General features: G+C 39.2%; 1 protein-coding gene across 2 annotated transcripts; it reads left to right on the forward strand.

Annotated features, from left to right (window-relative positions):
* The first annotated feature begins 1,008 nt into the window (after window positions 1-1,008).
* Window positions 1,009-22,953, forward strand: SEH1L (SEH1 like nucleoporin). Of its 2 annotated transcripts, none has more exons than XM_061170428.1 (9): window positions 1,009-1,235; window positions 3,738-3,788; window positions 6,757-6,903; window positions 10,051-10,262; window positions 15,930-16,028; window positions 17,299-17,439; window positions 18,150-18,307; window positions 19,524-19,674; window positions 22,312-22,953. In XM_061170428.1, the coding sequence occupies exons 1-9, from the start codon at window positions 1,125-1,127 to the stop codon at window positions 22,514-22,516; spliced, it is 1,275 nt and encodes a 424-aa protein (XP_061026411.1). In that variant the 5' UTR covers window positions 1,009-1,124; the 3' UTR covers window positions 22,517-22,953. The 2 variants fall into 2 exon arrangements, with proteins under 2 accessions (XP_061026411.1, XP_061026410.1); XM_061170427.1 differs by lacking the exon at window positions 22,312-22,953 and adding an exon at window positions 20,710-22,153.
* The last annotated feature ends 1,196 nt before the right edge of the window (window positions 22,954-24,149 follow it).

Consider the following 24,149-nt stretch of genomic DNA (forward strand, 5'->3'; position numbering starts at 1 on the left):
ATTCTGTACAACCCTACCACGGTGAATACATGTCCCTATGCATTTGTCAAAACCCACGGAATGTACAACACTGAGAGCAAACCCCAAGGTAAACTATGGACTTTGGGTGATAGTTACTATGCTATGTAACAAATGTACGACTGCGCTGCTAATATTGAGAGTGGGGAGGGTAGTTGCCTATATGAGACCTCTATGTATTTTCTGATCAACTTTTGCTATGAACTTAAAATTGCTCTAAAAAAAATGAAGTCTCTTTTTAAAAAATCCCTCCTATTCAACCGCTCACCCGGATAATCTCTGGCAACAACCGCTGTGTTTACTGTCTCTAAACTTCACTTATACAAAGTTTTTTAAGGTTTGGAGCTTTTATAAATCTATCAAACCTTCACAGATAGTGAGTACTTTCTCTGGAAATGAGTGTCTTTGACCTCAGAGCAGTTACAGTAGTTCTTAGTTATCATACCTGCAGCTCACGGGTTTGGGGGTTTGCCTCTAAAAGTACCAATAAAACCTTACTGTTTTTAGTGGGGGGCGCGGGGGGGAAGGCAAGTGAAGGAACTTCCAGCAAGGCTAAGCCATTTCCGCACCTCCCGGGGTTGGTGTGGGGGGCGGGAAACGGCCGGGCCCACCCGCTACGTCTGGGAGCCTGCGCTCCGGCCGCCCGGCACAGCCCCGGACACACGCCCCGTCCGCACCGCCCACTCTCCGCGCCCACTCCCGCCCGGCCCGGCCCGTCTCCCAGGGACACACGCCCAAACACGGACGAGACTGACTCAGGGCCGAGGCCCGCAGACGACAGTCTTAACCTTCGCATTCTCCCCAATTTCCACACTTCGACAGAGAGTTCTCTAACTCTTCTCAGGAAACAGGCGGCGCCGCATCCAAGAGACTGGCCGGCGCCCCAAGAAGTCCAGTAGCCACGGCCGCGCGGGGTATGACGGGGCGGGGGCGGGGTCCCGCAGGGTATGACGGGCCGGGGGGCGGGGCGCGGCGCGGCGCAGCCCGGGGCGCGCGAGCGGCCCGCGGGAAACACAGCCGTGCGCGCCCCGGAGCCGGGTCCGGGTGGGCTGCGGTCCGCGCGCCGCCGCGCCGTCCTGTTGGAGGAGGGAGGGGCTGGCGCAGCCATGTTCGTGGCGCGCAGCATCGCGGCGGACCACAAAGATCTCATCCACGATGTGTCTTTCGATTTCCACGGACGGCGGATGGCCACCTGCTCCAGTGACCAGAGCGTCAAGGTGCGCGCGGGGCCGAGCCCGGAGGGGGGCGGAAGCGTGCGCGGCCCGCTGTCCGAGCGGAGGGGCGCGTGGAGAGTGGATTCCCCTCGACTTGAGGCGCGCCGCGGGCACGAGGTCCGGAGCCCAGGCCGATTGGCGGGCACCCTGCTCCTCGCTATTGTGGAGTCAACGCCGCCTAGGGCGCCTCCGCGCGGCTGCGGGGGCGTGCGTGCGTCACGGCGGCGTGCGCGCTCCTGCCGCGGGGGAGGCCGGGCGCGTGGGTCCGGCCGACTGTGCAGGGCCGCCCGGCTGGGCCCAAGGCGCCATGGCACAGCTCCTCGTTGGTCAGGCTGGGGCCCGGGTCGCGGGGGCGCCGGCACAGTGGGTGGGGTGAGCCGGCCCCCGAGCACCTCGGCCCCTCCATCCGGAGCGGGGCCCCGGGACCCCTCCCCGCCGTCCGCCCGCTCCTCACAGACGTGCCGCAGGGGCGCCGCGCGGCCGGTCTGCTCCGTACGCGACGTCCTCGCAGGCGGGTCGGAATCCACTTCCCGGGCTGCAAGTGTTGCGAGGCCCAGGTTTTCTCGCCCGCCCCGCCGTGTGAGTGTCGCAATAATTAGCGTCCGTTAACCGAGTAGGTTTCATTATCCGCGTAGAGCTCAGCCTCCAAGTCACTAGGACCTAGTGGGTCGTCCAGTACGGAGCTTTTGTCTGTCGTGGTGTTGCAGTGAAAATCTTCATTAATCCAGCTTTTTATGTTTTCTGGATGATTTCTATAGGCTCATTCCAGTAGAGAAATTAGTGAATATTTTGAAAGCTTTTGAGAGTAATAGGCAAATTACCTTTTTGCAGGTTGTACTATGTTACAACTGCCGGTGAAGAGTATCAGTGTGATAGTTTTCCGTGTCGGGCATTATCATCGCAGTTTTTTTTCTCTATTTTTTATTGTGGTAAGGTACACGTAACAAAATTTACCACCTTAACTGTTTTTAAGCGTACAGCTCAGTGGTATTAAGTGTGTTTATATCCTTGCATCCATCTCCAGAACCTTCTCATTTCGCACTGTCCCCGTTAAACGTAGCTAGCCGGTCCCTCCGGCCCCCGCCCCTGGCAGCCACCCTTGTACTTTCTATCTCTGAATTTGGCTATTCTAGCGGTCTCATATAAGTGGGATCTTACAGGATTTGTCTTTTTTGTGACTGGCTGATTTCACTTAGGATAATGTTTTGAAGTTCATACATGTAGCATATGTCATAATTTCCTTCCTGGAAAAGGGAATGTTTAAACTTAAAAACTTTTTTAAAGGGCTAAAAATATATATTGCATATACCGCATTTTACTTATCACTCATCTGTCAGTGAAGTTGGGTTTCTTCTACATTTTAGTTGTGAATAATGCTGGTATAAATGTGGGTGAACAAATATCTCCTTGAGGCCCTGCTTTCAACTCTTTGGGGTGCAGACCCAGAAGTGGAATTGCTGGATCACATGGCAATTCTATTTTTATTTGAAGTTTTTTGAGGAGCCACCATACTGTTTGTCATTACATTTTTTTAAGACAGGTTAAAGTGTCATGTTGTTATTGTAATCTGTATTTTTTGTTGGTAGTAATGTTCGATGTTTTGTTTTTGTTTGTTATACATACAGTTGATCCTCATTATTTGCAAATTTTGTATTTGTGAACTTGCTTATTCTTTAAAATTTATTTGTAACCCCAAAATCAATGCTCATGGTTGTTTGTTGACATGAGCTGGGTGGCAAAAAAATTAGAGTTGTCGGATGTGCGTTCCCAGCTGAGGTTGGACAGGTGACACTCTGCGTTATGATTCAGGCTTTCATAATGTAAACAAGCATCCTTCTCATTGTCTATTTAGTGTCACATTTTTCACATTTTTGTTCTTTTTTTGGTGATTTCCACTGTCTGAAGTGGTCCCCAAGTGTAGTGCTGCATAGAGTTCCCACAAACAAGAAGGCTGTGATGTGCCCTATGGAGAAAGTGTGTGTTAGGGAAGCTTCATTCGGACGTGAGTTATGCTGCTGTTGGCAGTGAGTTCAGTGTTATTGAATCAATAATGTATACCAAATAAGGTGTTTTTAAATATACACACATAAAACAAGGTTATGTATCGATTGGTTGACAAATATATTGTGGCGAGAGGCTCCTGTGAATCTCACCTGTCAATATTTTCCCCAGGAGGAGTGGTTTGGTATTCGCCAATTCACTGCTTACAGTGACATTCTAGGACATAACTAGGACATAATGGCTATAAGTAACCAGACTTGACTGTAACTGATACTGTCTCCATTAACTAGTAGAGCACAGGTTCCTTGACCCCAGTGCTTAGTACAGTGCCTGATGTATCCAAGTTTCTCAATAAATATTTTGTTGAATGAGTGAATGTTTACTTACTGGTTGTATTCTTTTGTGAATTTATGTTCCCCTCCTTTGCCCTCGTACTAACTAATGTTAATGTTTTTCATATTAATTTGTAGGAATTCTTGGTATAAAATATCTTTTTTCTTACAGGTCTGGGATAAAAGTGAAAGTGGGGATTGGCATTGCACTGCTAGCTGGAAGGTTAGTATTTATTTTTACAGTGATTTGAAAGAATTGAAACATTTACTATTTGGTAGAATTAGTGACTTGCTGTTCAGCTTTGAGAGAATTGTAAAATTTATATCTTTTACTTACATTTTTTTCACTATTAAAGTAACAAATACACTTCAGAAAATTTAAGAATAAGAAAATTTGAAATTCTGTATCATTCTAACCTAATTATTTTTTGCATCTCAGTATTTCTTACCTTTTTCCTTTATATATTTTTTAATAGTTGTGATGTTTTGTACATAATTTTATTTCTTGCATTTTAGAAAAAATAGCTTTACTCAGGTAGATTTTTATGTATCTTGAGAATCAATTTTAAATGTACAGTTCAACGAGTGTTAGTAAATTTACACAGTTATGCAACCATAACCACAATCTAGTTTTAGAACACTTCCATCAACCCTGAGGTTTCCCTTGTGCCTTTTGGGGTCAATCCTCGTTCCCTCTTAAGCCCCAAGCAACCACTGAACTGTTTGTATAGTTTTACTTTTTCTAGACATTTCATATAAATGGAATTCTACAATATGTAGTTCTTTGTTTCTGCCTACTTTCCTTAGCTTGTTTTTGAGGTTCATCCATGTTGTGGCATGTGTCAGTGGTTCGATCCTTTGTAATGCTGAGTAGTATTCCCTTGTATAGATAAAGCCACATTTTATTTGTTCATTCACTATTTGATGGACAATTTGATTGTTTTTAGTTTTTGGCACTTATGAATAATGCTGTTATGAACATGCCATACAAGTCTTTGTGTGGACAAACATTTTCGATTCTTTTAGATATGTAGGAATAGAATTGCTGGGCTGTGTATTTATTTATTGATTGATTGATTGATTGATTGCTGTGTTGGGTCTTCGTTTCTGTGCGAGGGCTTTCTCTAGTTGTGGCAAGCGGGGGCCATTCTTCATCGCGGTGCGCGGGCCTCTCACTATCGCGGCCTCTCTTGTTGCGGAGCACAGGCTCCAGACGGGCAGGCTCAGTAATTGTGGCTCACGGGCCTAACTGCTCTGCGGCATGTGGGATCTTCCCAGACCAGGTCTCAAACCCGTGTCTCCTGCATTAGCAGGCAGATTCTCAACCACTGCGCCACCAGGGAAGCCCTGTGTATGTTTTAACTTTCTTGAAAACTGCCAGACTCTTTTCCAGAGTGCCTGTGCCATTTTATATTCCACCAGCAATGTATGAGGGTTCCAGTCTGTCTTTTTGATTATAGCCATCTTAGTGGGTGTGAAGTGGTGTCTCACTGGGTTTCAATTTGTATGCCCTTAATGGTTAATTATGTTGATAGTGTTTTCATGTGCGTATTTGCCATTCATTTATCTTCTTTGGTGAAGTGTCTATTCAAATCTTTTGTCCTCTCCCCTTTTTTAAAATTGAGGTGAGAGTCACACAACTCAGCCATTTCAAGTAAACAAATAAATGTGAATGCATTTATTACATTCACAATGTTGTACAATTACTACCTCTGTCTAGTTCCAAAACTTATTTTTATCACTCCAAAAGGAGACTCGTATTTCTTGCTTTTTAGTTTAACAACGTTTCATAAGTACTTTGGTTTGTTTTTAAACATAACTATAGCAACAAAACATAAATATAACAACAAATATACCCTATTTTGTTTAACTGATGGATATTTAAGTTGTTTCCTTTTTACTGTGATGAACACCTTTGTGCAATCCTTATTCTTTAGTTAGATTGTGCTTTACTGGGAATCTAACATTTAGCAGAATCTCAGTGCCCTAGTGCATCTTTTACTTAATAGCCTGTAAAAATAAGAAAGGTGAAATGAAAAAGACTGGACAGAACAAAGGATAAAAAATAAGGGTGCAGGGACTTCCCTGGTGGTCCAGTGGTTAAGACTCCGTGCTTCCATTGCAGGGGGCATGGGTTCAATCCCTGGTCGGGGAACGAAGATCCTGCATGCCGCATGGCACGGCCAAAAAAAAAGGGGGGGGTGCAAAGTTTACCATTGGATGATGACACTGTTACCATGTAGAAATTATTGGATTAAGAAAGTGTTCTGAGATTATTGAGTATAAAAGTGTTAGATGTACAGAAGCTTGAAACAGATTTTGTAAACATCCATTGGTGGACTGGTGCTTGTTGTCATACAGTATTTTTACTGGAAAGCACAAATGAATTCTGTTGATGTGAAATGCTTTAAGACTTTTCTACCTTTTTTTTTTTTTGTCAACAAAAAAGAGTTGGATTATAGTAATTTGAACTAATTTGACATTTTTCATCTATAAAGATAATGCTATTGAGCTTTAAATTATTTCCTCAGAATACAAGGATTTGGACTTCTCTATATTTGTTCTCATTGCCTCTTTTCCTAGAATAGTCCATTGTCTAGCCAGACATCAGAATCATTTAAGCATTTTGTTGCTATGGTTTCTTATACTGTCAGGCTTTTGAAGCATATAATTTTGATTACTCTTATTTATCAGGTGGATGTTTCCTATAGAGGAAATTTGCAAGTAAAAAAAAACCAAAACAGTAGACTGATAGAATCTCTATTTAAAAGCTTTGTTAGGCTAAACTCTGAACCAAGTTTCCAACTATTATTAGCACTGAAAGAGGTCAACTTTATCCAGCTGGATTTTTCTTTATTAGTAAAATGTTAGAAGAATTTGACTCTAGAAGGGCTGCAATCCTAAATATAGAGTATCTTCTAAACGTTAAAAGTGCTAGAATTGAACTTTTTTTTGGCTGTGCTGCACAACATGTGGGATCTTAGTTCCCCGGCCAGGGATCAAACCCATGCCCCCTGAAGTGGAAGCGTGGAGTCCTAACCACTGGACCGCCAGGGAATTCCCTAGAATTTAACTTTTTAAATGTTAAATTGAATAGCTTTCTCCTTTTGTTGAAGTAAAAATATCTGTATTCTGTTTCTTCAAGTGACTCAACTCAGCTTTTTTCATTTTTTGCTTTTTTAATTCCTCAGACACATAGTGGATCTGTGTGGCGTGTGACATGGGCCCATCCGGAATTTGGACAGGTTTTGGCTTCCTGTTCTTTTGACCGAACAGCTGCTGTCTGGGAAGAAATAGTAGGAGAATCAAATGATAAACTGCGTGGACAGAGCCATTGGGTGAGACATTTGTTAGCGGTGGGTTGGTGGGTGGGGGGCATGAGCACCCGAGGAGCAGTGGTCTTTCCAAGAACACTTCGGGGTGCTAAGATTTTCAGTCCCACCCTCCCTGACCTCCAGGGAGGAGAGAGGGGCTGGGGATTGATGTAGTCACCAATAGCCAATGAGGTGTAGTCATTCACGCCTGTGTAATGATGTCTCCATAAAACCCCTAAAGCAGCTGTCCTCAACCCTTTTGGCACCAGGGACCCGTGTGGAAGACAGTTTTTCCATGGGGAGGGCAAAGGGGGATGGTTTCGGGATGATTCAAGCGCATTACATTTATTGTGCACTTTATTTCTATTACTATTACATTGTAATAATAAAATAATGAAATAATTATACAACTCAGCATAATGCTGACAGGAGGCGGAGCTCAGGTGGTAATGTGAGCAACAGAGAGCGGTTGTAAATACAGACGAAGCTTCACTCGCTTGCCTGCTGCTCATCTCCTGCTGTGTGCCCCGGTTCCTAACAGGCCACGGACCGGTACTGGTCCGTGGCCCAGGGGTTGGGGACCCCTGCCCTAGAGGACAGGGTTCGGAGGCTTCTGGGCTGGTGAACACCTGGAGATTTGGGGAGAGTGGTGCCTGGAGGGGGCGTGGAAGCTCCACACCTGTCCCCAGCCTTGGGGACCTGTCCCCAGCCTGTGCGTCTCTTCCATGTGACTGTCCCTGAGTTACACCAGTCAGTCAGAAGCACAGGTAACAATCTGGGTTTTCGACTGGCATCTGAAGAAGGGTGTCTTGTGGGACTGAACTCTGAACTCGTGGAATCTGATGCTATCTCCGGGTAGCTAGTGTCAAAATTGAGTTGAATTCTCCTTGGACACCCTGCTGGTGTCAGAATTGTCTGCTGGGGTGGGGAACAGCCTCTACCCCTCACCCCCACCGGAATTGGAATTGTTACCAGAACCTTTTACTTCTTTAGGGAAATGTCTCTTCAAGTCCTTTGCCCATTTTTTTGTTGTTGAGTTGTAGGTAGGGGTTCTTTATGTATTCTGGATATTAATTCCTTAAGAGATATATGATTTCCAAATATTTCCTCCCATTCTGTGATTTGCCTTTTCACTCTCTTGATAGTGTCCTTAGGTGCACAAAATTTTCATGAAGTCCGGTTTATTTTTTTCTTTTGTTTCCTTGTGTTTTTGGTATCATAAATCATAGACAAATTCATTGTCATGGAGACTTTTCCCCTAAGTTTTCTTTTAAGAGTGTTGTAGTTTTAGTTCTCATGTTTAGGTCTTTGATTCATATTGAGTTAATGTTTGTACATGGTATAAGGTAAGTATCTAACTTCATTCTTCTACATGTCAATATCCAGTTTTCCTAACACCTTTTATTGAAAAGATTGTCTTTTCCCCATTGAATGGTCTTGACATCCTTGTTGAAAATCAAGTGACCATATATGGAGAGTTTATTTCTGGACTCTATTCCATTGGTGTCTGTCTATTCTTAGGCCATAACACACTGTTTTAATTACTGTAGGTTTGTAGCTTGCATACTATTCATATTGTTTGACATTTTTTTTTTTTTTTGAATGGTGGAAGGGGTTGGCCTCATTGCCTTTGCACTGGGGCCTTCCTCAGGCAAACAGTTGCTTAAGGGCAGGGGCGCAGAGACATTTCTTGAATAGAAAGGATTTTTCTAGCAGTCAGTCTGAGATGGATCAGTTAGCATAGTATAGGTTGGGTTTAGGAGTGGTGGCATAGAAAGGATTTTTCTTCGAACTTAATTATTTGTCTTTAGTTAAATCCACTGTCATTAATGCATTTGATATTTCAACATTTGTGTTATTATTCAGTGGTGTTTTTAGACAAAAGTTTGCAAAGATGCTGTGCTGTCTTTGAAGTTTGATATTCTTTTGATATTCAGACACCTTAAGATGTATTTTAGTAACCATAGACAGTAAACTCTTTTTTTAAAAATTATTTATTTATTTATTTATTTATTTATGGCTGTGTTGGGTCTTCGTTTCTGTGCGAGGGCTTTCTCTAGTTGCGGCAAGTGGGGGCCACTCTTCATCGCGGTGCGCGGGCCTCTCACTATCGCGGCCTCTCTTGTTGCGGAGCACAGGCTCCAGACGCGCAGGTTCAGTAGTTGTGGCTCACGGGCCTAGTTGCTCCGCGGCCTGTGGGATCTTCCCAGACCAGGGCTCGAACCCGTGTCCCCTGCATTGGCAGGCAGATTCTCAACCACTGCGCCACCAGGGAAGCCCACCATAGACAGTAAACTCTTGATTTCTAAATTTTGTTGACATTTTCAGTCAAAAATCATCTCATCTAGGTGCCAGACAGTAACTGGTACATGCTATGCTGGGATTCTCTAATTACCAGAATGCCAGCTTCGTACCATTCGCTTGGTCTCTACTACATGCCTTCTTTTAAAAGTGGATGGTAGCGGTCTGAGTAGGACTAACACTTACACTTGATGGAAGAAGTTTCACACTCTCCATTCTGTTGTTAAAGAATCTGAATTCTTTTACTTTGCGGCTTGCGGCCTGCTTTGTATGACAAAACTGCCCATATGAAAATTCTAACATTTTCTGGTTTACTGACCTATCTGCTTAAGAAGAGAGTACTTACCTAATTTAATAAAATTAGATTTCGTAAGGCCTTCTTTCTTCTGCCATAGAGGGAGTAATTGATTATAGGTCACTGGTTTGTTACTGATTGCTAGCTGTGTATGTGGTATTTTGCTAAGTGCTTTAGAGGAAATTGAGGCCCACACAGGTTTTGAATACCTTATTCAAGGTTATATACCTAGTAAGTGGCAGAGGAGTTCTGTGTGATTTCAGAGCCTGTGTTCTTTCCACTCTGCCATCCTTTTTTTTTTTTGTATTTAATTAATTAATTTATTTTAAGATTTAATTTAATTTTTAAAAATTTTTGGCTGTGTTGGGTCTTTGTTGCTGCGCGAGGGCTTTCTCTAGTTGTGGCGAGCAGGGCTACTCTTCCTTGTGGTGTGCAGGCTTAGTTGCTCCACGGTGTGTGGGATCTTCCCAGACTAGGGATCGAACCCGTATCCCCTGCATTGGCAGGCGGGTTCTTATCCACTGCGCCACCAGGCAAGTCCCTGTATTTAATTTAAATTGTTAATTTTTTTTCAGGTCAAGAGGACAACGCTAGTGGACAGCAGAACATCTGTTACCGACGTGAAATTTGCTCCTAAGCATATGGGTCTTATGTTAGCAACCTGTTCAGCGGATGGTATAGTCAGAATCTATGAGGCACCGGACGTCATGAATCTCAGCCAGTGGTCTCTGCAACATGAGATCTCATGCAAGCTAAGCTGTAGTTGTATTTCTTGGAACCCTTCAAGGTATGCTTACACAGCAATCCTCTGGTGATATAAGCCTAGTAATTATTACACTTAGCATCAGATGGTTTATTTTTTTGAAAATGCTTTTCGTAAGTAGTCTTGTTCATTATTTTTAAAAATATATATTATGTAGAATAAAAATTCTCTCTTCTCCACCCTGTCATGTGTCTTATACCCCTATTTCTACTCCACAGAAGAAGCCAACCACTGTAAATATTCTGGTGCGCCTTCTGGACTTTTTCCATGCATATACAAATAAATATTTAATAACAAATATTTAATTTGTGTGTTTATAAACACACAAATGTATGCAAATACAGGTATATGCTATCATGTACAAGTGGACACAAAACACACAGACATGTTTAGACATAACATTTTCCTTTCATGCAATTTGCCTTTTTCACTTACAGATACATCATGGGCATTTTCCCATGTGTTAGTGTAACTAGTTCTTCCTTACTCCTTTAACTGCTGTGTAGAGTGTGATTCTAAGACTGTATCATAGTTGATTTTTATTAAACTGTTTTTAAAATTAAAAGAGTAATGAGTCACCTGATAAAAAAATTCAAATAATCTAGAAGAGTACAAAATGAGAGGTAAAAGTTCCCTTACCCCCTAAAAACAAATGCTGTTAGTAGTTTTGTTTTTAGATTTTAATTCTGGTAGTCACTATTTTATTTTTAAATGATTTATTTATACCTTTGGTTCTTGCTGCGTTATCTTTAGACAGTATTTATACTCATTCTATGAGATGACTTTAGCACATTTACAAAGCTTTCCACTTGTGAAGGTATGACAAGATATTTTATTTGTGGAAGTGTTAATAGTTGTTTAGTTATATTGGTAATTATCTTAATTTCAAATATTTATTTCTCTAGTGATTTATCAATTTTTAGACTATATATTGACTCACCTCTCTCTTTTTTTTTAAAATTAATTAATTTATTTATTTATGGCTGTGTTGGGTCTTAGTTTCTGTGCGAGGGCTTTCTCTAGTTGTGGCAAGCGGGGGCCACTCTTCATCGCGCTGCACAGGCCTCTCAGTATCACGGCCTCTCTTGTTGCAGAGCACAGGCTCCAGACGCGCAAGCTCAGTAATTGTGGCCCACGGGCCCAGCCGCTCCGCGGCATGTGGGATCCTCCCAGACCAGGGCTCGAACCCGTGTCCCCTGCATTGGCAGGCAGATTCTCAACCACTGCACCACCAGGGAAGCCCCTCACTTCTCTTTTAAAAAAAGGGGAAATTAGCTTTTTTTTGCTTCTACCACACATTCACCCTCCCATTTCCTAATATTTTGTTATATTGCTTATACAGTGACAAGATTTACAATGTTTGTATTTACGTTTTGTAAACATTTAATAATGTTAAGATATATGTGTTAAGTACACATATAAGTACTTTGTCTTTTGACTACAAGTTGATTCTAAATACTAAGTAGCAACCAAATTTATAAGACTAGATTATGTAAATATTCATTACAGACACAAATGTAAACTATTTCATGAAAACTGTTGTTCACACAGAGTAATATGGCATTAACTCCTGATGGGTGCTCTTTTCTCTTTACTGATTTCTTTACTTCTGGGTTATACTTGGCTGTCACAATTTTCATATCACGAGTTGCCTTTGGATTTTTTGTTTTCATTTTGGTCGCATACCTCTTAAAGTAACTTTTTTTCCTATATGGGGTGGATGGCAAACTTTCTGAATTCTAGCATACCCAAAAATGTCTTAATTTTTCTCCATGCTTAATTGTAGTTTGGCTAGTTTTAGAACTTCGGCCAAGTTCCAAATGTAAGAATTTCAAAGTACTGTTCTTGAATCTTTTAAACTTTAGGTGGTGAGATGTCTGAGGTCAGTCTGATACTGGATCTTTTGTAGGTAGCCTAATCTTTCTGGAAGATTTTAGGATTTTGTCTTACTACTTTGAGTTGCAAGTATATTCTCCGAGTTTGTGGTTTGTCATTTTGACACTATCATGACTTTTGATAGTCTGCAGAAAGTTCTGGATTTTAATATAGCCACACTTAACAGTCTTTCTGTATTTGTTATAGTGCTTTTTGTTTTTTTTTTTGAGAAATTCTTCCCCACTTGATGTTGTTAAGTGTATTCTGAAAGGTTTTTGGTTTTGCCTTTCACACTTGGGTCATTAAAACTCCTGGAATTGCTTTGTATAGTTTAAGGTAGTAGAATTCTAAAATTTATATACCAGGATGTTTCCAGGTATTTTTTCTTTTAAAACATTTTTCTGTTAGGGAAGATTTCAAATATACTAAAAGTATAATAGGCAGAGCCTCACATATCCATCACCCAGCTAGAATAATTCAAAGCTACTCTTGTTTAATCTGTATATGTCTCCCCACCTTCACAAACAAAACAAAACAAAACAAAAAAAACTGGATTATTTTGAAGTAAATCCAGACATACACTATTAGATGTTGGTCTTTTTTGAATTCATCCTGCTTGATGCTTAGTGGTCCCTTTTAAGGTGAAGGTTCTTGTCTCAGATTGGGGATATTTTAGGATTCTTTGATAATTTATCCTTCTGTTTTCTCGATTCTGTCCTTCTGGGATTCATCTTTGATTATTCTTGGATTTACTCTCTATTTCTTTAAAATTGTTTGGAGATTTACTACTCTGTCTTCCAGATCTCCAACTTTTTCTTCAGGTGTACATTTTATACCATCCAGTGATGTTGGGGGTTGGGGGGAGTGGCAATCATTTTTAATTGTTAAGAAGTCTTTCTTTTTCTCTGATAGCTCCTTTTTTATGCCAGTCAGTTTTTGTTACATGGATACACATTTCTCTGAGGATCCTAATTAAAATTTTTAAAAATTTTATGTTTTTTGATTTACAGTCAAGTCTCCTTTTTTGCAGTAGTTGTGTTCTATCAAGTTGCTGCGAACACTGAATTAGCTAATACTGAACCACCCCTCCCAGGGGGAATACAGGATTAGGTGCCACCAGCCTCTGATCACATTTTTGTTAACTGATCAATACTCAACCTTGTTTTATGTGTATTTCTGTCTAAAGACACCTTATTTAGTATATGTTCATTAACATTGAACTCAGCCAACAACACTAACTCACACCTGAATGCAGCTTTTATCTAACAGAGGTATTTTCTCCATAATGCACATCATGACCTTCTTGCTAAACTTAGGAACACAAGGCAGCACTTCAGCACTGCACTTGGGGGCCATTTTAAACAGCGAAATCATCAACACACAACAAAAATGCAGAAAACATGATGGTAAATAGAGTGCAAAACAGACACTGGTTTTTCAGCATGAAGCTGAAACAGGAAGGCCCATGAGTGCCCCAAGTATTGGATTTTTGGTTTTGCAAATAAATTTTAGCAAGTAGGTCAGTTTACAAATGTAGAATCTGCATATGATGTGGACTGTAGGCTGTTTTATATTTTCTCAAAGATCTATTTCCTCAAAGAACTGTTTGTATGCCTTGGTCTTTAACTGTCACACTCCTTGTTTTTCTCAAGTGCATGTTAGTCTTTGCTCATGTGTTTGTGTTTATGAACAGGAGACTGTGATGGCTGCTAGAGAGAACTGGTGTTGGTATTTTTCTCCTGTTAGATGCTCTGTTTTCTTAACAGCTCATTCCCATACTTAGGGGGTTAGCTGAGTTTTGACTAAGTAGGTGGAGTGGTTTGGCAGGGTTTCCTTGTAGGGTGACCAAGAGGGAGCTGGCAGGTGGGCATTACCCCCAAATTGCCAAAGTCAGGAGGTTTTGACTTGGGGGATAGAGCACTTTAATGTATTTTCTTCTTTCTTGTCCCTCTCCCTGCCGGCTTTGGAGTGCTACTTTATTTCAAGTTCATATCTCTCCTCTTATAAGTTCTAATCATCTCACTAGGATCCTTCCTCAGACTTTCTTTAGCCTAGAGCACAATCAGCTGCCAGCCATGGGGGTCTTCTGATTGCAGATTATTAAATGAATCAATTCATGATTGCCCCATTACTCATTACTATTGGTTGATTGATTCATTATTTACTTGCTTACTGATTAGAGGTTGGAGCTTCTAGAATTTCCTCCTTAATGATAGTTGTTGAGCTCTTTTTCCCTTAGCATTTTCACTGTCTGATCTCCGTTTGCTTCCTGGAATCCTCCACATTTCATGATTTCTGATGGCACATTCTGATTTCTGCACTGTTACAGTGTTATTTTTTCATCATTTCCATGGAGGCATAGGAAGGAGATGCAGGTGATCAGTCTCCTGTATTCAGTCAGAGAGTTGGATGGTTTTGCTCACTGTTTAATTATGAGTCATATTTGGAAAATGGTTTAAATGTGATCATCTTATTTATGGATATACAAATGAGATAATCCTCAATTCAGGTTGTTATCTGGATGTTTTATAATTTATTTTTTAGAATATTTAAAAAATTTATATTTTCAGTAATTTTAGAATATATTACTGTAAATGTACTTGTCCTTGCTCAAATAAATACATTTGTGGAACATTGAAAAAAGAAATTTTGTGAGATATAGAAATTACTATAATTTACATCCCTTTGAATAGCCAAGAATTATAATAAGTAACTTGTAATTTTGTTTTATTACTATAGCACTTTGTAGTTTACCTGGTATTTTTCTTTTTTTTTTTTAAATTAAAAAAAATGTTTATTTATTTGTGGCCGCGTTGGGTCTTAGTTGCAGCACTTAGGCTTCTCTCTAGTTGTGGCGCGCAGGCTCCAGAGCACGTGGGCTTAGTTGCCCCGAGGCATGTGGGATCTTAGTTCCCCGACCAGGGATCGAACCTGTGTCCCCTGCATTGGAAGGTGGATTCTTAACCACTTGACCGCCAGGGAAGTCCCTACCTGGTTTTTTCCTTATATTAGGTGATGTCGTTATCAGAAGCTTTAGTAATAAACACCTAAACCTTTTTTTTTTTAATTATCGCATTTTGTTTTCTGCTTTATGAAATTGGCAGATCACAATATCAAGATCAAAGGTTAAACAATACCTCTATGTCATGTTCATAGAGGTATTACTTAATCTGGATGGGGGAGGCAAAGGAAATCAATATCTAGGAAATTAGACATAGAAATGAAAAAAAATGATTCAACCTAGAGTCCACCTCAGTAGAGTTCACTCTCTTATTGCTTATCTTTTGCCTTTTTCAAAATGCAGTTGACCACAATTGAGTCTGGAGACTAGAGAATGACAGGCATGCCTTCCTGAGGGTGGTCTTTTTCTACTTTTCCTCCTCCATCGGGGTGGGGTTCTCTTTGTACGAAGCACGTAAAAATCTTTTTGCCATGAATTTGGTCACCATAAAATTACTTTTCATTCTATAGTTAATGACCAGATCTTTTAGAAAGAAAAATTCTAACGCCTCTTAGGTGTCTTTAAAAAAAAAAATCTATTGACTGCTTGAAGCTTTTTGTTTTGGGAAAAGGACTACGTTCTATCTCAGCCATAAGAAAATGTGGTTAAAAACAAGGTGAAAGCCCGGTGTCCTCAGTCCCCAGGCTGAGACCTCAGGGGTACCCCTCCTGGGTGTGTGGTGCCGGGCGTCGCAGGGGTCTAGTCCGCAGTGACACGCTGACTGGTGGGTTGCATGGCTGCTGGATGCGTTTCTAATTCTCTGAACTAAATGTGCATTAATTTTATAATTATGTAAAACATCTTTTCCTTTCTAGCTCTCGTGCTCATTCCCCCATGATCGCTGTAGGAAGTGATGACAGCAGCCCAAACGCAATGGCCAAGGTTCAGATTTTCGAATATAATGAAAACACCAGGTCAGTACTGCTTTGGTTTAATTATTGTTCTGAATTGCATTTAATTTTTTTAAATGTTATTTCTTTATTCATTAACTCAGTTATGCATTATTCGTCACATATTTACTGATTTCCTATGATACGCTAAGTTCTCTGCTCTGGTAATACAAAATTGAGTGGTGTAGAGGAAAAGGTAATTGATCTCCCAGTATGTACCATCATGAAGGGAAAACAAAAAAATAGTGAAAAATGGTGATGAATTTTATAAACTGGGAGAATCAGGATGTTAAGAGATTATGCCTAGGGGGAGGGGGCCAGGAAAGTTCATTCAAAAGGAGAGCCATAGAATGAGTAGAAGTTAGCCAGACAAAGAGGGCAAAACATTCCAGATGGAGAAAACTGCATGTGATGAGAGAGAGCCAATATATTTTCACTGTGCTTGGAACATAATAGGTAAAAAGGAGTGTGATGAGAAATCTGGAAGGCTTATACCTGCAAGACCTACTGTTCAACGTTTAATTTTTATCTTAAAGGTAATGTGAAGCCATTGAAAGACTTCTCAGTTGGAGAATAACAGGATCAGATGGTAGTTTAACACTCCCGAGGTGTGGAAATAGACTTTGGTGTAGCTTCCTTTATCATCACTTAAAAAACTCAATTCTTGCTGTTGTCAGCTTAACTTTTTTCTTTACACTCAAATCTTAGGAAATTCAGGTACCCTTTTTCTTAAAAAAGATGTTAATGGCTAACAAATTAAGATCTCATTCTAATTAAGTTTTAGTTACTCTGTTTTAAGCTAAACTTAAAAAAATTAAAGGAAGAAACCTGGGAGGTTATATTACATTCCTAGGGCTGTCAAAGCAAATTACTACAAACTGTTGGCTTAAAACAGATGTTTCTTTTCAGAGTTCTGGAGGCCAGAAATCTGAAATCAAAGTGTTGTCAGGGCTGTGCTGCTTTCAGACTCTTTCCTTGTCTCTTCCAGCTTCTGGAGGCTCCAGGAGTTCCGTGGCTGAGCTACATCACTCCAATCTGTGCCTGTGTCTTCACATGGCTTCTCCTCTAATGTCTGTTTCTCTCTCATCCTGAGATCCTTAATTGTGTTTGCAAAGGCCCTTTTCCGATAGATCACATTCACAGTTTCTGGGGGTTGGGGCTGGACATATTATATATTGCAGAGATAAACACTACTTCATTGTGAGCAAGATGGAGAAAATGCAGATACCTAGACATGTGGATTTTTAAAATTTTCATTTCTGATAATTTTAACGTAAATTGTTTTTTCATTTAGGAAATATGCAAAAGCTGAAACCCTCCTGACAGTCACAGATCCTGTCCACGATATCGCCTTTGCTCCAAACTTGGGACGGTCTTTCCACATTCTCGCCATAGCAACCAAAGACGTGAGAATTTTTACATTAAAGCCTGTGAGGTGAGTTTTTGAAACAATTACTAATTTGAAAGTTCTCTTACCTCTTGCTTATTTTCATTTGTGGAGGAGAGTATAGAGGCAACAGTGATCTGAAGAATGGATTCTTTAATGAACATTTTATCTACAAATATAAGACTTTTGGGAATAGGGAATTGAGTAAAGAGAGGAGATTTATGTTTTCTTAGTTGTGTTTTATTTAGGCAGATACTAAAATGAATTGGATCCTCTGAATATAATTGCACTCTATAAATGTTTGAAGGAATGAGAGGTCGCAGTCTACTTAGGGAAAATTAAATTAGCACTGAGACATTCTTGTGAATAAGCTATTTAGCTTTAACTTTGGAATTGTGAGTTTCAGTTCTTTTTCTTTTCTTTTTTCCTTCTTCCTTCTCTCCTATTCTTCCCTTCCTACTTTTTCCTTTTAAAATTAATCATTATCATCTCTTTTATTCCTCAACCTTTTGGGGGGAATAAAATCCTCTTTAGTCACTTAATATCTTTTATGTGGTAGGATCATGCGAGGTACTGGGGAGTCAAATGAAAGTGACATGGCCCATCTCTCAGTAAGCTACGGAGGTTGGGGGGCGGGTATGGATATGACATTGATATGGCGTGTATGTGAGACCATTTGTATTTTTTAATTTAGAACAGTGAGAGTGTGTGTGTGTGTGTACACTCAGAATTCCTCAGGAAAATTTTTTTATTAACAGGAAAGAACTTACTTCCTCTGGTGGGCCAACAAAATTTGAAATCCATATAGTGGCTCAGTTTGATAATCATAATTCTCAGGTCTGGCGAGTGAGTTGGAATATAACAGGGACAGTGCTGGCATCTTCAGGAGATGATGGCTGTGTCAGGTTGTGGAAAGGTAAGATTTCATTGGAGGAATTGTTGCTTTATGGTGCTACTTTAGAATTTTCACTTAGAAATGTAAACTCTGAAGTATTTTGAAAAAAAATTATCTTTCTACAGTTACTTTTAAATTAATGTCTCATATTGTGTTGAATCTTTATCATTTTACCTAGTTCATAGCAGTAATTGACTGATTGAATTGTTTAAGTTTCCATGTGGAACAAAGTAAAACTAATTGTAACAGAATATACACTACCTCCAAAGATACCATTTGCTATGTGTGTAACTTGTGGGACTTCTCTACAAACTCAGGATATAGTCATCTCTTACTTGATAAACAATTGCTTTAGCCAACAAGCCCTTAAGAGAAGAAAAATCCCGTATCTTCCCCACTTCTTCTCTACAGCTCCCAAAAGTTAGAGAATCTTGAGGCCACTGATTCTAAAAGTTTCTTACAAATGCCAAGCAGAGAAGGCGGTCTGGACGGTGGACACTGACTGTGGGTGCTGTGGCGTGGTCTGCACTTCTCCATGGATGTTTATCCACTGGCTCTGTGTACCACTGTAGTCGGTGGTGTCCCATCTTTAGGATCCGAAGTTACAGCTTCGTTCATTTCCCCTGAGGAGTTAACTGTTCCCAAACTGCAGTTTGGCTGAGTCTCCCATGGTCAGCTTTAGGCTGTGGTAGAACCAGCCCAGGTGTCCCTTTCCTCAGGGTCTTTGCTGCCCTGTCCTGCCTAACTTGGATTTCCTGGGCTCAGTGTACGCAGTGACCAGTTTTGCATCCAAACAATTAGGCCAAGTTGGATAAGCCACTCAAACACCAGAGGTTCTGTTACCTACATCCATGAGGACATGACTTGTACTTGCTTAACTGAGAAGGTGACTTCGTTACCCACACATTAGAACTGAAATTCATTATAATGAAGACAGAATTTTATTTTGATATTAATGTAATAATGTGGTAGCTTAGAGAATTGTCTCTGTTAATATTTCTCTTGTAAGGAAAGGAAATGGGTGGTGAGAGCTTTGTTTTTAAATTAGTATTTCTTTAAAAACTTCAAAAACTAATTGTTAAAATTGAGATATATGTGTTTCATTTAAAAAAATGTCTTTACCATTTAACCGGAGAGATATGTAGCCTGTAGGTCTCTTTTATTTCTTTAATTGTAGATTTGTGCCCTGGAACATAGGTATTAGTCATGTTAATGAGTTTGACCATTTTCCTTTCAGCTAATTATATGGACAACTGGAAGTGTACTGGTATTCTGAAAGGTAATGGGAGCCCTGTCAATGGGAGCTCTCAGCAGGGAAACTCAAATCCTTCCCTAGGTTCAAATATCCCAAATCTTCAGAATTCATTAAATGGATCTTCTGCTGGCAGGTAGGCTGTTTTGTGAGAAAACTAGAAATTATCTTCTTTTTAAATCATTCTGGTAGCTATACTGAAGGTGTGTTATTTCATGGATTTTAAGATTGAATCAAGAAATTCACACGTAATTGTGGCACTAGAAGAGAAGGAGGCACTTTGGTAGCTCTGTATTTGGCTTATTACTTGGTCATAATATTTACAGGTAGGTTCTGAGGCTGTTAAACTCAATTATATGCTGCAATTTAGTGGTCTTCCAGAAACATATATAACTTTGAAGTAATGAGATGAAGAGGAAGTTTGGGACAGTACTGAGGATCGTAGTCCCAGATGAGCATTAGTGTTGCTAGTGCTGGTAGGGTGGCCTTTGAGTCAGGTTAAACTGAAATTTTAAATAAAACACACGAACTAAGGCTTTGTAAAAGTGAGTAAATTAAATGTTTTTTTGTGTGTGTTTAAAATTTTCATGGAGATTGTAAGAGGATATGGTAAATTCTGAGTTCTTGATTTTTAGAATTTTTAGTATATTTTAGATTCTCAAAGAATGTTTAATGTTATCTAAAGAGTTGTCCTTTTGTTTTCATATTCAAATTTCAAATGTGAATTTGTAAGGTAAAATTATTTTAACATGCCTTTGTGAATAATTTGGAATACTATTTAGGAAACTTGAAAGCACAGCCTTAACAAACTGTCACGTGGTTGTCCTGTTGTCAACTTAAATGAAAGAAGAGAATTGTATTTTAAATTTCCTCAACTATTTTTATATTGTTATATTTTTATAAAGGAGTCCTGTTTTTTGATTTTAAGTATTTGCATGAAAACAATTTCAGGTTACCATAGAAGATATCAGATTATAAAGATTATTTCATGAAGCAAAGATACTAGTGTTAATTTTTTTTAAAAAATCTAGTTTTTGGTTGCTGCCTGTACTGCATATTTTCTTTTGTAAAGAGCTTTGAAGTTTTGATGTGTTCTTATTGTGCCAATAACCATGTGTGTTAGATCTGTGATGCATTTTCCCTTCTCCATTTGTATTATGTCCTTTAACAGAAAGCACAGCTGAGTACCAGCTAACTGGAGTAACTTTGCTGTTTTGCTGCTTGTTGCATGCACACAGGAATGGGAAGCAAGCTCCTTTTCCCCTTCCCCAGCGCCGTTTGACCTCTCCCAAGATACACCAACAGCCTGCTTACTACTAAACGCAGTCCAAAAGGCCTTTAAAAATACAGTGTATATCATTTTTTTTTTGTGCTAGCCAGTTTATTGACATTATTTGAAACTTTTGAAATATAAATGGAGAGGCTTTTTGTTGAGACATTGTCACCAAAACAATTTTTTGAAATGTTTCTGAAACGAACATGGGTTTTAAAATTAAAGGATTGTTACCATCCTCATTGCTAGTTGGGAGGAGGGAAAATATCACTTTGTTCCATCTGGAGACTATATATAGACTTATGTCTTTTATTTTCTAAAACAGTAAGCTAAAATGAATTTTTATAATTTTAATTTGAAGATTGAATATTTTTCATAAAGATTGTTTTGAGTGCTAATTTGTTTACCTTTTGTAGAATTGGTTTATACATGATATTATTCAGTACAACTCTGTTATTTCTTTGTAATGTTTAAAAAGTATTAGTGAAGGAGTGAGAGAAGTAGTAGTGAAAGTAACTTGACTGTACAGTTTGTAGCCAAACAACATTTGGTATTGCTTCATTTATAATTTAGAAGTAAAATGAAAACATCTTTGTAAGTTTTCAGTTCATATTCACTAAAGAGATAAATGTTTCTAATATGTGCTTGTATATTTTTATGGTGTGATTTCACGGCTTAAGGTTTCCTTCAAGTCAAAATTTAGAAACATACTATAAGAAGCAGATAAAACTCTGCTAAAATTGTGCATGCATGTTAACCTCCACATTCCATGTCCCAGGATTTTCTTAATTTTGTTGGCTGCTTCATTTAGTTCATATCCTCTGATGACAAAGCTATAAACCTTTTTTTGAGAAAATGCTAAAGTATTACGGGTAAGTTTTAAAATGGCAGAAGAATAACAATAGGACATATTTTTGAGCCCTTTTACTTATCAAAATTTTGTACTAATCTTTTTGCAGAAAAACATCTAAGTACATTCAAAGATTGTGTTTCTTCAAAAGTATGTTGCAATAGCTGGCCATACTATGTGAAAGTCTATCTGAATTGGTCCTGAGTATCATGTATGCACTAAAAAATGTGCTGCTGCTACAAGTGAAGTGTTGCTTAAAGAAAAAGCTTATTTGATTTGTAAATTACAGGAGAGCATCAATATGTTTCTCAGACTAGAAAATGTTTTAAATTATAAAATTAATGTCTTTTTTGTAACATTCATACTGATAATTTTTTTTAACATTTTAAGTTTAACAGATTGTATTTTTTTCAAGTTTCTATACTTGCTTAAGTGAGCCTGATTTGAGTAAGGGTCTTGATTTTGCTATTATGTTCCGTTAGTTTTGGCATGAATATAGTAAAGCTTTTTTTTCTAGCATGTGTTTTTTCCTCTTTGGTTCTCTTTGTATTTACTACTTTTCTCTTTTTCTTCTGTTTTTTTCTTTTTTTTTTTTTTTTCTGTTGTTTTTGTTTTGTTTTGGTGTTTTGTTCCTGTCTTCATTGTTTCAGGTATTTCTTTCCCCCTCTGGATTCCCCACGGGCTGGATCGAGATGGTCCAGTTATGCCCAGCTCCTTCCTCCTCCTCCTCCTCCTCCTCCTCCTCTGATAGAGCACTCTTGCGATGCTGACACTGCCAGCCTCCAGTATCCTCACCCTCGCAGACGATCTCTCTCTCGGCCTCTTAATCCCTTACCTGAGAATGAAGGGGTTTAAAAAACACTGATTTAACACTTAAAGGCCTTATTCAAGTGCTTGTAAATGCTTTCATTCCTGGCTTTTTGTTTTTCTTCATTTTCTTTCAGAAGATTTTTCTAATTTAGGGTCTGTCTTGCATGTATTACAACCAGAACATGGTGTTTGGAACCTAAATGTGTTTGTGCTTCTGCATCAAAGGAATATTTGCTTCATTGGTTGCTAACCTTTGATGAAATATGAGATGTGTACACACAACATTAACTGTGAGAGTTACACACAATAGCTGACTTCAAAGTGCCTGTTCTGTACATTTTATTTTGAACTGTTACGGTGTTAAGTTTCTTATGGTTTGTCATACTGGTTAATGTGAAAGCATATTGTTATAAAGTTAACTTTACCTTTGAGACATAATAAAAAATGTTTTTGATTTTTACAGGCTAATGTTGCAACTGACTAGTTTGTAAAATAAATCATTCCTGTGTATAAAGCAGCAAAACATAATATGGACTGTTTGGTCTTCTTTTTTTTTTTCTTTTAAAGGAAACTGCCTTTCACTACTTGGAATTATTGTTTAAAGCTTTTGTAATTATTCTCCAAGTAGATTATTTAATAAAATATATTTTTAAAGATATGAATCTGTTGCCATATAAAAATAGAATGTAGTTTATTTGATGGTTGGTAAAGCTTATTTATATCTCCTTAAAATATCATATTGCTAAAAAAAAAATCCAAACAATCAGAAATTAGGGGATGATCATGGCATTTATTTAGAAGGTAGAAAGTTAGAATGCAGACTAACATCTAGAACCAACAAATGTCTACTTGACATTTGAACAGCATTTCATGTGTCTATCAGCTAATCACACAGATGGTATAGTTGTTATAAATGTATATTATAACTTATAATCTAATTTTCAAAGACACTCTCCTATCAATAGACACTTTCCTGTCAAACCCCTAGAGCTTCCTAACATGCAAACGATAAAGAGCTTATAAAGTATATTGTATTTTAATTTAAGGCAAGGTCTTTCTTCTGTTAAAGGACTTGTTTTAGACCAGTAGACTTGTCGAGTTTCAAAGCAAGAGGTCTCACTTTAAGTCTGGATCTAGCTCAGAATTAAGAATTCAGGTCTTTTAGATTTCAATCATTATAGAGGTACGTGGGGTAGGATGGGGTAATGAATTGAGACAGGCCCTCCCATTTAGTGAACATTGGGCATCTTCTTTATGCAAGATACTGTGCTAAACACTTTGGGATATGTAAAAAAAACAGAAAGGTAGTCGGCGCACATTCATTCTAGTGGGAGAAGGCATTTACAGAATTTACAAAGGGTAATGAGGATTCAGCTTCATAATAAAGGTTGAACGGTACAGGAGGCATTAAAGAAAGTGATTTATATGAGTCAGTAGGATTTGGAAGGGATGTGGGATTGTGACATGTTGGAGTACTTAAAGTGTAAGAGGGCGGAGTCCAGGGTGATGGCCCAAATGTAGAAGAGGACAGGGCATGTGCAGGCAGAGGATTAAGTTTTAGTCCAATGAAAGAACAAGGTTCATTTGGGGAGCTAGTGGGAGATTAACCTGGACGCATACCTTGTGGTCACACTGCAGAAGGTGCTGGATATTGGAAGCTGAGGTGTTACCACTCAGA

Source organism: Eubalaena glacialis, chromosome 15, assembly GCF_028564815.1.
Source record: "Eubalaena glacialis isolate mEubGla1 chromosome 15, mEubGla1.1.hap2.+ XY, whole genome shotgun sequence".
Lineage (NCBI taxonomy): Eukaryota > Metazoa > Chordata > Mammalia > Artiodactyla > Balaenidae > Eubalaena > Eubalaena glacialis.

What these genes read in the sequence shown, in the direction of transcription:
- SEH1L (XM_061170428.1), top strand. Translation starts at nt 1,125, where the DNA reads ATGTTCGTGGCGCGCAGCATCGCGGCGGACCACAAAGATCTCATCCAC. An exon ending in TTTACATTAAAGCCTGTGAG is followed by an intron (nt 17,440 to 18,149) that starts GTGAGTTTTTGA and finishes TTTTATTAACAG; the next exon opens with GAAAGAACTTACTTCCTCTG. An exon ending in CTGTGTCAGGTTGTGGAAAG is followed by an intron (nt 18,308 to 19,523) that starts GTAAGATTTCAT and finishes TTTTCCTTTCAG; the next exon opens with CTAATTATATGGACAACTGG.